The following is a 13,786-nucleotide window of genomic DNA, read 5'->3' as shown; positions in this document are numbered from 1 at the left end:
AGGTTGCCTTGCTGAGGAGTCAGAAAACCTGCTCACCTGTGGTCCAAAAGTTCCAATATGCAAGAGAAGAACCATGATTTTGTATTTTTGTATTTTCTTTTGCAAAAAGAAAATACATGGAAAAAGTGGAGTCACACTATCATAGCTCAGATTCGTGAAGGATGTGGAGTGGACTACAATCTATTACAGACTACAAAGGGAAACCCAACTGTGTCATGCCCAGCAATGCCTCTCTCCCGGATGAGCTTAACACTTTTTACGCCCGGTTTGAGGCCAACAACAACTGGCCTGTTACAAGGGCACCCGCAGCTCAGGACGACCGGGTCTTCTCAATCTCCATGGCTGACGTGAGCAAGACCTTTAAGAGAGTGAACACCCACAAAGCACCTGGTCCAGATGGAATCCCTGGGCATGTCCTTAGAGCAAACGCTGACCAGCTGGCAGGCATGTTTACGGATATATTCAACCGTTCACTGTACGAGTCTGTAGTCCCCACCCACTTCAAGATGACATCGGTTATTCCAGTCCCCAAAAAAACTAATGTAACCTGTTTTAACGACTACCGCCCCATAGCACTCACTTCTGTCATCATGAAGTGCTTTGAGAGGCTGGTCAAAACCCACATCAACTCGTTACTACCTGACACACTGGACCCATTCCAATTTGCCTACTGCCCAAACAGATCTAGGGATGATGCCATCGCCACTGTACTGCACACTGCCTTATCACACCTGGATAAGAGGAACACCTATGTGAGAATGTTGTTCATTGATTATAGTTCAGCATTCAATACCATTATCCCCTCCAAGCTTGTCAACAAGCTCAGTGAGCTAGGACTTAACACCTCCCTATGCGACTGGATCCTGGACTTCCTGACGGGAAGGCCCCAGGTGGTGAAAATAGGCAGAAACACCTCCTCCACACTGATCCTGAACACGGGAGCTCCCAAGGGTTGTGTGCTCAGCCCCCTTCTGTACTCCCTGTTTACTCACGATTGCGTGGCCACGCACAACTTCAACTCCATCATCAAGTTTGCTGATGACACTACCGTTGTAGGCCTGATCACAGATGGTGACAAGACAGGCTACAGGGAGGAGGTAAGAGCCCTAGGAGAATGGTGCAAGTACAACAACCTCTCCCTCAACATCAGCAAAACAAAGGAGATGATCGTGGACTACAGGAAGCGGCAGGGGGAGGGACACACCCCAATCTACATCGAAGGGGCTGAGGTGGAGAGGGTCAGCAGCTTCAAATTCCTGGGTGTATTCATTATGGAGGACTTAACGTGGTCCCATCACATCGACGTTGTAACAAAGAAGGCATGCCAATGCCTGTTCTTCCTCAGGAGACTGAAGAAATTTGGAATGGCCCCCCAGATTCTCACCAACTTCTACCGGTGCACCATCGAGAGTATCCTGTCCGGCTGCATCACTACCTGGTATGGCAACTGCACCGCCACAGACCGCAAGGCTCTACAGATGGTAGTGAAAGCTGCACAACACACTATAGGAATTAAACTACCTGCTGTGCAGGATATCTACCCCGAGAGGTGCCGGGGGAAGGCCCTGAGAATCATTATAGATGCGAGTCACCCCAGCACCCCAGCCACAACCTCTTCGCCCTGCTCCCGTCCGGTAAGAGATACCGAAGCATACGGTCTCGTACCAACAGGTTTTGAAACAGCTTCTACCCCCAGGCCATAAGACTCATGAACGATTAATTTATTATTATTTATTACTGTTGTTTTATTTATTATTACTGTCTTTCTATTAGTATTTCTATTAGTATTTTTATCATTGTTATGCTATATTTATTCCAATGTTGGGAGGACTCGTAAAAATCAACATTTCATTGTGCAGTACACACGTCTGCTGCATATATGACAAATAAAATTGAATTGAATTGAATTGAATTGATTGGCTGACCCAAATGAGTTTGAGTGGTTTAATGTGTCTGCACTCTGGGGCCGAAGTGTACCCGCCCACATCTGGAGTTCACCTGGGCTAAAACAAAAGGGAATCCAACTGCCCTATTGTTCCGAGAGATGGGTGATTCAAACCCATCCATACTGATCTGTCCCCTATCAAAGTCCTTTTTCTGGGGTTTAGATGTATCCATTGTGTGTAAGTGGTGTTGAAATGGAGCTAGATTGCTGTGTAAACAGAGCCGATTGTTCTGCGGTTTAGTTCAAGTGGGTTAATCCCTTAAGTCAATAAACAAACATCGATTGCTTCTGAGAAGGGAACTCCCTTTGATTGGCAGGTCTGACTGCCACTGTATTTGATCCTCCCACTTTTTCACAGACATACTCCACCAGCTGCGAGCTGCTTTCTTTTGTCTTTTGGCCATGCTTTCTGACGGCCATTTTCAAACCTCTTTGAAATATACACAGTTCGAAACTCAGAGGTACCATTTTTAATAAAACGTACTGTCTTAGATCCTGATGTTGCCCAAGTGCTGCTCTGCCCAACACAGCCTTTCACGATTCTGGGTATGTTTTAAAAACACTGTCCTACCCAGAGGCAATTCAAAAAACATAATTCTTCATCCACGATGTGGACCAATATTTCCCGACCTTCAGGGAAAATAGGGGAATTTTGTGAACCCCTACATTCCCCCCTTTTGATACTTCCAACTTGATTGTAGTATCCACTCAAAGGAGTGAGCAAAATTTCTGATCCCCCGACAAACAACCATCCCCTGTATTTACCTAATAGTTACCTACAACTGACCCCCGTCCCATCTATTCCCCTCAAATTCGAGAAAAAAACCGCGGTACAGTAGGCATCTTACAGATACATCAATTTACAACAAGGGTCTCATACCCCTGCATCACTTGTTACATTACAACTTATTACAAAATGTTGCAATCTTAGTCATACAATGTAATCAAAATGATCCCAAGCACGGAGAGGGCCCTACGCCTCTGCTCAACTTGGAGTTGTCACAAAATGATCCCAAGCATGGAGAGGATCCTACGCCTCTGCTCAACTTGGGGCTGTAACACAAAATACAAAAAAAACTTGAACAACATGCTTAAACAAACCCCGACCATCACATGCCAATGATGGGTCACGAAATTCGAGTGGGTATTGCTCCTCCCACTCAGGCAGTAAATGTTCCTTCCACCCCCCTTGAATGGTCTTGGACTTTTAAAACATGCAGAATGGATTTACAGACCAGCCTGCTCCGCCAGCCCCGAGCTGTTACCTTGTCCCTTTGTGGAGGCGGGGTACCCCTCATTTTTAAATTTACCTTGGCACAGACCGAGACCGGGGAGTATGGGATCATGACTCCCAGTCCCTCCCCCTCCCGTCTTCCCTCGACTGGCTGCAGAAAATGATGGGTGCCTGTGTGGCGGCTCTCCCTGGCCCCACACTCAAATGTGGATCCCAGATCCGGCCACCCACTCATCCTCCCCAGCCACACTTACACTCTAACTTTGCCCATGGGCCCCTGGGGGAGTTCCTTCCTTCCCCAAACGCACCCACGCGACTCTTGGGTCTCCCCCTCCCCTTTACAATCTTTCCCGGGCCGTCACCACCCACTCCCGGGGAACGCGTCCCTATCTGACAAGGCGCCCGCGCTTCCCCACCATGACTCCTCAACAGCGAGGTCTGCCGCAAGTGAACTTCGGTCAGGATAGTGCTGGGTTGGGGGCTGTGCCCCACCCAGCTGGGGCCACCTCTTCCACGTAGGAGGAGTAGGCAAGTTCCTCCGGACCCTGTCCGGTTTCTCCCGAAGGTCGCTGCGGGGTTTCCCTCTGGATTTGTCCAGTGGCGAGGTGATCTCCAACATTCTGTATCCTTATCTTCATTCGATGCCCAGCACGGGCTGGGCGAACAGGGCTGCTTCTTCTTCCACTCTCCTGCAAAAGAACTTAAAAGGACATGCAGCCAGGTCTCTGACTGACCTGCTGCCTTAGGTGGAGACATGGTCGGGTCCCTCGACCTCAGACCAAAAATACAAACATTTGGCACACTTATAAACTTAAACTTAAACCACAACAGTTAATTCTAAACTTACAATTTACACCTTAAAGCAAGCTATATACACACATAGCCATAATACAAATGCCGCCCGTCTCCAGACGGCCAGGCTAATCTCTGGCACTGTCGCAGATTACTGCTGGCTGCAGCGAAGCTGGACTGCCTCCTGCCTCTGGTCCCTCGCAGCTTATGGCCGGTGGTTGGGGACCTCTGTTCTTTGGCTTCTCCCTGGTTCGGGAGACCGCCTTCCTCCACTGTAAAGTGGGTGACCATCTTGTCTCGGGCTTGCGGACCCGCTGAGACCTTCTGAGGGGCGTCTCTGTGGGGGAAACTTTGGCTGGCGGACCCTGAGCTTGGGTCACAGTCCTAGCTGGCTGGGAACCTTCTCCCCCTGATGCAAACATCCCAGACTGTATAAGATACCTGGCAGGTACTCCGGGTTTGTCTGCTTTTCCCTGCCCACTCCTGTGCTGGGGGCAGGTATTCCCTCACCACCCGCTGCTGGTGGCTGGAAATCTTCCCATGTGCAAAACCTGTTACCAGCTCCCCTGCAAGAGGAATTGCTATCCCTGCCTCCCCAGGGTCCCACATCATGGGGGGGACCACTCTAGAAGCAGGCTGGGAAGCTGGTCCCTTTAAACAGGCAACTGTGCCTGCGCGAATCTCCTCCCCCAAGTCCCTCAGCAGAGGCTGTGAAGCCTCTGTCTTCAAACAGGCGATTGCGCCTGCGCAAACCTCCTGAAAAAGAGCCGCTGTGGTTCCGCCGGCAACTGCGCCTGCGCGAACTTCCTCCTCGGAGTCCCGCGGCAGAGGCTATGAAGCCTCTGGCTTCAAACAGGCGATTGCGCCTGCGCAGGAAAACTTAGAAAGAGCCGCTGGGGTCCCACAGGCAACTGCGCCTGCGTGAACAATTTCTTTAAAGGGCTGGGGACCTGCTATACTAGCACAGGCAACCGCGCCTGTGCGTTCCTCCTGTTGGCAAAACTCTTTCTTTGGGTTTACCTTGAAACCCCCTTTCCTAAGCAGCTCCAGCAGTTCGGCTAATAGTGTGCTATGCTCCTCTCCGGAATCGGTGAACAGGAGCAGGTCATCCACGTATTGAACCCACTGTGTGGGCTGGCTGAAATCTTTTAAACTATACTTCATGCATTGGTGGAAGATGCTGGGGCTGTTGTGGAAACCCTGTTGCAGACAGGTCCAGGTATACTGCTGTCCCTTAAAGGTGAAGGCAAGCTTATACTGATCCTCTCTCCTTAAAGGGATGGACCAAAACCCGTTAGAAATGTCCAGCACCGTGAAAAAGGTTGCAGATGCTGGAATACTTCCTATCAGGTCGGCAACTGCTGCCACCGTGGGTGCACAGGCTGGGATATTGCTGTTAAGCACCCGATAGTCAACCGTGGCTCTCCATGTTTTGTCTGGTTTTCTGACTGGCCAAAGCGGAGAGTTAACATGAGTGGCTATGGGCCTCAACACTCCCTGCTGCACCAAAGAGGACATGGCTGCCTCCATGTCAGGTTCTGCCTCCTTGGGGAAATTATACTGCTTTTGGGGCCAGGCCATGGGGTCCCCATCCACTCTATCCTCGAACCCTGTGACCCTCCAGCAGTCGTGTTTATGCGTGGCAAACGCAGCTAGATTAGCCTGCACGACTGTCTGGAAATCCCCCGGTACACCCTCGACCATGAGCTCGAGGTCGTAACCCTCTTTAGGCTTCACAGTGCACAGGGTCCCCTTTCCCTCCTTGCCTGGGATGACCACTACACCCTCTTCCCTGTCTGTGCTAGCCCCCCAGAGGCAATGGTTGTGAAGATCCATGAGGATCCCATGGCTCACCATGAAGTCGGCCCCTAGGATCCTCTTTCCTTTCTCCTGATACCACGTTGCCAGGATGCACGTCCACTCAGTCTGGAGCATGCCCAGACGGACTGGAGTATACCCCCACCTGCTCCTGACCGGTGAATCCCGATAGTATGTAGGGAACCCCGTTAGACAGAGGTGAGGTGGTGGGATTATACATATGGATCACAGTGCATGATGCCCCGTATCCAATAGATAAGTCCCTTTAACCTTCTCTACCTCCATCTGTACGAGCGGTCTCTTCCATTCATCGTACTGGAGATTACACAGATGGACAGGCTGCGCGGGTTCCAGTCATAGTGGGGAGGCAGAGGCGGGCGAGGGGGCTGCAGCACCACTGATGGCTGCTACCTTTACTTGGTTGGTCAGGAGAGACCGCATTGCTTCCAGTAGCGACTCGACTGAGGCAGGGGAAATTCCTGTCTCTACCCTTTGAGTTGGGGCTGCGGGGGTCCCGGCTTTATCATTCACGGGCGGACCGTACCTCCGTTGTCGGAGGGGGTACACTGGTCCTGGTCCCCGCCTGCCTAGTGGGACCTGCTGGCGTTCTCCTACCACCCCTTCTGGCTGCCAGAGTTCCTCAAAACTCGGAGGTGTGGGCTGCTGCCTTGGGATCTCTAATTCCCTGGCCAACCTTTCCCTGGGTGTTGCCTGTGGGGTGGTTTTGCTTAGGTTGCCAGTAAATTCCGGCTGGCCTGCCTTCGGGCTGATCAGACAACTCATCCCCTTTGCTGCTTTTAAAGCCATGTTAAGGCTTTCTATCTCTGCCTACAGGGGCCATGATCTGCTTCCTCAAACCTTTGGTCACAGGTCAGCTTATAAGCTGCCTTTACCTCCCTAACCATTTCCTCCTGCTCTGTTACTTCTGAGGTGAGGCGGGCATTCTCTTCCCGCAGTCTCATCTCGTTACCCTTTGCTTCAGTAAACTGGCACTTTAGGAACTCTATCTCGTGCCTCGCATGGCTTTTGCCCTTACTAGCTTCGTGGGTGAGGTGTGCGATTTCTTCCTGTAACCTCATCTCACTGTCCCTCGCCTCTGTGACTTCCTGCACAAGGCGCTCTATAAATGCCTGGCATTTCACGACCTCTAGTGTGAGGCATGCATTCTCTTCCCGCACCCTCATCCCAATATCTCTGGCCTCGTTCACCTCTCTTATGAGGCGTTCTACCTCCGCCTGGCATTTTTCAAGCTGGGACTCCTGATTCTTGGCCTCTTTAACCTCCTCCTGCACCCTCATCTCACCCTTCTTAACCCAGCCATCTATACCATGATAGGTCAGCCTACATGCTGCCGCTAACATCTGCAGGGCTACCCACATATTGAAAATTAGAGAAACAAGAGCTGATGCTTTCTCCAGATCCAGACCACTTATATCAAGAACTGCCTCCAGTCCTGCCGCGGTCACCAATTTGTAGGGGGCATCTTTTAACTGGTTTACGGTAATTTGCCTGGTGAGGCAGCTTTGCCTGCACTCTGACCAATTCCAACCTTTTACCTGGTTTACGGTAATTTACCTGGTCAGCAGCCTTTGCCTGCTACCCTTAAACCAATTTCCAAACAGCGGTTTCGAATCGCTAACCCCACCTTCCAGTTCTGACTGGAGGAACTTATAATTAATGATATATTAAAATCGGACAAGTGGTTTTGATGTGAGAAAGTCAACTTTATTTAAACTAAAGAAACTATAATCAAATTTTAAACTATACCACACAAACACAGTAATTACAGTAAAATTGCTTAAATGGGGGAAGGCAGATGGCAAAAACAAGGGATTAATGGCTACAATGTTGATGAAACAATCTTAGCAATATCCCCTAAATTACCACCCCCTAACTCCTTCCTAGGTTGCCTTGCTGAGGAGTCAGAAAACCTGCTCACCTGTGGTCCAGCGAAGTAAGAGAGATAGCTTCTTCAGAAGCTATCTTTATATCCTGCCAACTCCTGTTGTTTGGCGCTGAAAAAATAAAAGGGTCTGTGTGCAAAATTCGCGCCCAAAAGTTCCAATATGCAAGAGAAGGACCGTGATTGGCTGACCCAAATGGGATTGAGTGGTTTAATGTGTCTGCACTCTGGGGCCGAAGTGTACCCGCCCACATCCGGAGTTCACCTGGGCTAAAACAAAAGGGAATCCAACTGCCCTATTGTTCTGAGTGATGGGTGATTCAAACCCATCCATACTGATCTGTCCCCTATCAAAGTCCTCATTCCGGGGTTTAGATGTATCCATTGTGTGTAAGTGGTGTTGAAATGGGGCTAGATTGCTGTGTAAACAGAGCCGATTGTTCTGCGGTTTAGTTCAAGTGAGTTAATCCCTTAAGTCAATAAACAAACATCGATTGCTTCTGAGAAGGGAACTCCCTTTGATTGGCAGGTCTGACTGCCACTGTATTTGATCCTCCCACTTTTTCACAGACATACTCCACCAGCTGCAAGCTGCTTTCTTTTGTATTTTGGCTATGCTTTCTGACAGCCATTTTCAAACCTCTTTGAAAAACACACAGTTCGAAACTCAGAGGTACCATTTTTAATAAAACGTACTGTCTTAGATCCTGATGTTGCCCAAGTGCTGCTCTGCCCAACACAGCCTTTCACGATTCTGGGTATGTTTTAAAAACACTGTCCTACCCAGAGGCAATTCAAAACACATAATTCTTCATCCACGATGTGGACCAATATTTCCCGATCTTCAGGGAAAATAGGGGAATTTTGCGAACCCCTACATGGAGGCACTGCTGTACAAAACGTGAGTTAGGCCACAGCTGGAATATTGTGTGCAGTTTTGGTCACCACATGATAGGAGGATGTGATTGCATTGGAGAGAGTGCAGAGGAGATTCACCAGGATGTTACCTGGGCTGGAGCGCTTCAGCTATGAAGAGAGACTGGGCAGGCTGGGGTTGTTTTCCTTAGAGCAGAGAAGGCTGAGGGGGGACCTGATTGAGGTGTACAAAATTATGAGGGGAATAGATAGGGTAGATAGAAAGGAACATTTCCCCTTGGTAGAGAGGTAAATAACCAGGGGGCATAGTTTCAAGGTAAGAGGCAGGAGGTTTAGAGGGGATTTGAGGAAAAACATTTTCACCCAGAGGGTGGTTGGAATCTGGAACTCACTGCCTGAAAGGGTGGTAGAGGCAGGACCTGTCACAATATTCAAGAAGCATTTAGATGAGCACTTGAAACGCCATAGCATACAAGGCTATGGGCCAAGTGCTGGAAAATGGGATTAGAATAGAGAGAGCTTGATGGCCGGTGTGGACACGATGGGCCAAAGGACATCTTTCTGTGCTGTATAACTCTATGACTATGACTGCCGAGTAATAGAAATATATATGCATCATTGCTAAAAATAATGCCGCCGACCGCAGTTTTTGACCTCATATCTTTCTATTTTTCAATACAGAAACATGTTGGAAGACGTTTTGGTCCGAAATTTGCAGAGAGATTTGAATTAACATCAATCGCAGGCTCAGACAATGACTCAGAACATGATGAAATCTCCAGACCATTCCTGGCTTATAAGGTTGCAGAACTGTCGAAAATTGGGACAATACTTGAAGTCAACCATGAAGAGACCCTCTGGGAGGAAGAGGTAAGTAACCCATGTGTAAAGTTGAGGGTTGGGACAGGTGTGTAGTGATTTTGTACATACACAGCGCAATGGAGTTTTATTTATACCCTGGGTGTGATTGTGGAGTTTTTCATCTTTTGGTGAAGGTTAATTTATTCAGGATGTCTCGATCTACTGCCTCAGGTCATCAAGCAACGTTGGTATCGCTAACGATAATTGGAGACGGCAGATCAAAACGCCTGGACATCTGATCATGCCTGAAAAGACACGCAGGGGGTGGGGCATGTATATCACACGCCTGTTGTAATTGAATCAGGCAACACATAATATTCATGCTGCCTGATCATTATCATGAGTCCTTGTTAACAGAGTTACATTCCTCCTTTTTGTCCTATTTAGACCTTTCGGAATTCTTTTCGGCCCTTGAACTGAAATTGTGCCCCATCATTTGCATCTAACCCATGGATGCCTATAATATCTAATTTCACCCCCACCCCCTTACTTTGGTCCAATGCTTATGGTTAAATCTAGCTACACTTTGGCTTCTTGCCCTGGAAGGCTGACACTTAAGAGTCAACTATGAAGTACGGTAAGAAGAATAAGGAGACCACGTATTCCTTAGCAAGTAAGTCTAAATGGGGTATTGAAACAAAGGGATCTAGGGGTACAGATATACTAATCACAAAAGAACTAAAAAGTAGTGAAGTTATATTAAACTTGTATAGATCCTAAGTTAGACCACACTTAGAATACTGTACACAGTTCTATTATAAAAAGGATGTAGAGGCATCAGAAAAGGTGCAAAAAGAACATTTACAAGAATTATATCAGAACTGAAAGTTTGTATGTCAGAAAAGATTGAACAGGCTGGGGCTGTTTACATTTTCTTTCCTAGAAAAGAGAAGGCTGAGGGGTGACCTGATGGCGGTTTTTAAGATTATAAAAAGGTTTGAAAGCGTAGAGTTTTTCCCACTTGTGGGGGAGACCAAAAGTAGGGGCCATAAATATAAGATACTCATTAATAAATCCAATAGGGAATTCAGGAGAAACTTGTTTATCCAGAGTAGTTAGAATGGGGAACTTGCTACCACAAGATGTAGCTGAGGCAAATAGCATTGATGCATTTAAAGGGAAGATAGACAAACACATGAGGGAGAACGGAATAGAAGGTTATGCTGATAGGAGTGAGATGAAGTGGTGGGAGGATGCTTATATCAAGCATCAACACCGGCATGCATCAGTTGCACCAAATGACCTGTTTCACTGTCTTGCATTCTAAGTAAAACTAGAACAACCCCGGTCCCAACTCGTAAAGAGAGCTCCCAAAAGCTGCTTCTGCCTGATCATTGCTGAAACCTTTTTGCTTATAAATACAGAAATTTCCAGCAAGAACTGGATCCACACTGGACTTGGAAAGCGACAAACCTCTAGGGGAACAACTTTCAAGTTCAGGGAATGACACACAACTTGATGTAACTGCAAAAATCTCCACACCATTCGTGGGTGATCCAGTACTTACAGATCTGCCCATAACTGGGACCATACCTGATGAAGTCAACCGTGAAGAGAGTGACCGGCAGGAAGGGGTCAGTGATGTGTATTAAAAGTCGAAGGCTCGGGCCAAATGCACAATGATTTTATACATACACAGTGCAATTGAGTTTATTTATACCCTGGGTGTGATTTTGGAGTTTTTCATCTTTTGGTGAAGGTTGATTTATTCAGGATGTCTCGATCTACTGCCTCAGGTCATCAAGCAACGTTGGTATCACTAACGATACTTAGAGACGGCAGATCGAAATGCCTGGACATCCGATCACGCCTGAAAACAGACACGCAAGGGGTGGGGCGTGCATATCACACTCCTGTTGTAATTGACTCAGGCAACACAATGTTCATAATAACAACAGAAAATGCTGGAAAAACTCAGCAGGCCAGGCAACATCCGTGGAGAGAAATTAGAGTCAACGTTTCAGGTCAAAACCCTTTATCAAGACTAAAGAGGCACAGGGAATGAAATAGATTAAGAGGCCAGGCTGGGAGAGAACAAAAGAGAAGAGACATTAAGAGGTATTCAAAACAAGACGAGATGGTGATAGGACCAGTGGAGACAAAAGACAGCTCTAGATTAGGTGTGAAATGCACTGGCAGAATGGGAGACAGCTGCCATGTGGGAGACAGAAAATAAAGGGAAAGTTGGGGGAGGAAACCAAAACAAAGGTGTGGATAAAAAATATAAGTAACAATGTAATGGGGCCGAGGTTATGATCTGAAATTGTTGAACACGATATTGAGTCCTGAAGGTTGTAAAGTGCCTAATCGGAAGATGAGGTGCTGTTCCTCGAGTTTACATTGAGCTTCCGTGGAACAATGCAAGAGGCCAAGGATGGTGAGGTCCGAGTGGGAATGGGGCGGTGAATTAAAATGACAGGCGACCGGAAGTTCGGGGTCACCCTTACGGACTGAACGGAGGTGTTCCGCAAAGCGGTCACCCAATCTGCGTTTGGTCTCCCCAATGTAGAGGAGACTGCATCGTGAGCAGCGAATACAGTATGCTAGATTGCAAGAAGTACAAGTAAATCGCTGTTTCACCTGGAAGGGGTGTTTGGGGCCCTGGACAGTGGGAAGGGGGGAGGTATAAGGGCAGGTGTTACATCTCCTGCACTTGCACGGGAAGGTGCCAGGCAAAGGGGAAGGGGTGCTGGGGGTGTCTCGGAGGAAGCGGTCCCTACGGAATGCTGAAAGGGGAGGGGAGGGGAAGATGCGTTTGGTGGTGGGATCACTTTGGAGGTGGCAGAATGACGGAGGATGATCCGTTGAATGTGGAGGCTGGTGGGGTGAAAGGTGAGGACAAGGGGAACCCTATCGTGGTTCCGGGAGGGAGGAGCAGGGGTGAGGGCAGAAGTGCGGGAGATAGAACGGACACGGTCGAGGGCCGTGTCAACCACGGTAGAGGGGAATCCTCGGTTGAGGAAAAAGGAAGACATGTCGGAAGCACTAGTGCGGAAGGTGGCATCGTCGGAGCAGATGCGGCGGAGACGGAGAAACTGGGAGAATGGAATAGAGTCCTTACAGGAGGTGGGGTGGGAGGAAGTGTAGTCCAGGTAGCTGTGGGAGTCAGTGGGCTTGTAGTGAATATTGGTCAATAACCTATCCACAGAGATGGAGACGGAGAAGTCGAGAAAGGGAAGAGAAGAGTCAGAGATGGACCATGTGAAGGTGAGGGAAGGGTGGAAATTGGAGGCAAAGTGAATGAAATTGTCTAGTTCAGGGCGAGAGCAGGAAATGGCACTGATACAGTCATCAATGTATCAGAAAAAGAGGTGAGGGAGGGGACCCGAGTAGGACTGGAACAAAGAGTGTTCCACATGTCCCACGAAAAGGCAAGCATAGCTAGGACCCATGCGAATACCCATAGCAACACCTTTGATTTGGAGGAAATGAGTGGAGTTAAAGGAGAAGTTGTTCAACGTGAGAGCAAGTTCAGCCAGGCGGAGGAGGGTAGTGGTGGATGGGGACTGGTCGGGCTTCTGTTCAAGGAAGAAGCGGAGCACCCTCAGGCCATCCTGGTGGGGGATGGAGGTGTAGAGGGATTGTACGTCCATGGTGAAAAGGAAGCGGTTGGGGCCAGGAAACTGGAAACTGTTAAAGTGGCAGAGGGCGTCCGAAGAGTCGCGGGTGTAGGTGGGAAGAGACTGGACAAGGGGAGAAAAGATAGAGTCGAGATAGGAAGAGATAAGTTCCGTGGGACAAGAACAGGCTGAAACGATGTGTCTACCAGGGCAGTCCTGTTTGTGGATTTTGGGAAGGAGGTAGAAGCGGGCTGTGTGGGGTTGGGGAACTATGAGGTTGGTGGCCGCGGGGGGAAGATCTCCAGAGGCAGTCTTGGAAACAGTGGTTTGATGTTCGGTAGTGGGGTCATGGTCCAGGTGGAGGTAGGAGGTGTCGGAGAGTTGGCGTTCAGCTTCCGCTAGGTAGAGGTCAGTTCGCCAAACAACAACAGCACCACCCTTGTCAGCAAGTTTAATGCTGCCTGATCATTATCATGAATCCTTGTTAACAGGTTACATTCCTTCTTTTTGTCCTATTTAGACCTTTCGGAATTCCTTTCGGCCCTTGAACTGAAATTGTGCCCCATCATTTGCCTATAATATCTAATTTCACCCCCACCCCCAACCCCTTACTTTGGTCCAATGCTTATGGTTAAATCTAGCTGTACTTTGGCTTCTTGCCCTGGAAGGCTGACACTTAAGAGTCAACTATGAAGTACGGTAAGAAGAATAAGGAGACCACGTATTCCTTAACAAGTAAGTCTAAATGGGGTATTGAAACAAAGGGATCTAGGGGTACAGATATACTAATCACAAAA

General features: G+C 48.5%; 1 protein-coding gene across 3 annotated transcripts in view; it reads left to right on the top strand.

The window, feature by feature from the left end:
- The window catches only part of LOC147120008 (uncharacterized), a 143,488-nt gene that overhangs the window by 119,670 nt on the left and 10,032 nt on the right, over positions 1-13,786 (top strand). For all 3 annotated transcript variants that reach the window (XM_085985498.1, XM_085985497.1, XM_085985496.1), the window contains exons 9-10: positions 9,250-9,438; positions 10,794-11,003. In XM_085985498.1, coding sequence (XP_085841624.1) covers positions 9,250-9,438; positions 10,794-11,003 — 399 coding nt within the window. The remainder of the gene's footprint in view (positions 1-9,249; positions 9,439-10,793; positions 11,004-13,786) is intronic.

The sequence above is a fragment of the Somniosus microcephalus genome, chromosome 4, assembly GCF_052327205.1.
Source record: "Somniosus microcephalus isolate GS21.2 chromosome 4, FLI_Smic_1.0, whole genome shotgun sequence".
Taxonomy (NCBI): domain Eukaryota; kingdom Metazoa; phylum Chordata; class Chondrichthyes; order Squaliformes; family Somniosidae; genus Somniosus; species Somniosus microcephalus.
The sequence above is the reverse complement of the archived record's forward strand: the minus strand, read 5'-3'. Positions and strand labels throughout refer to the sequence as shown.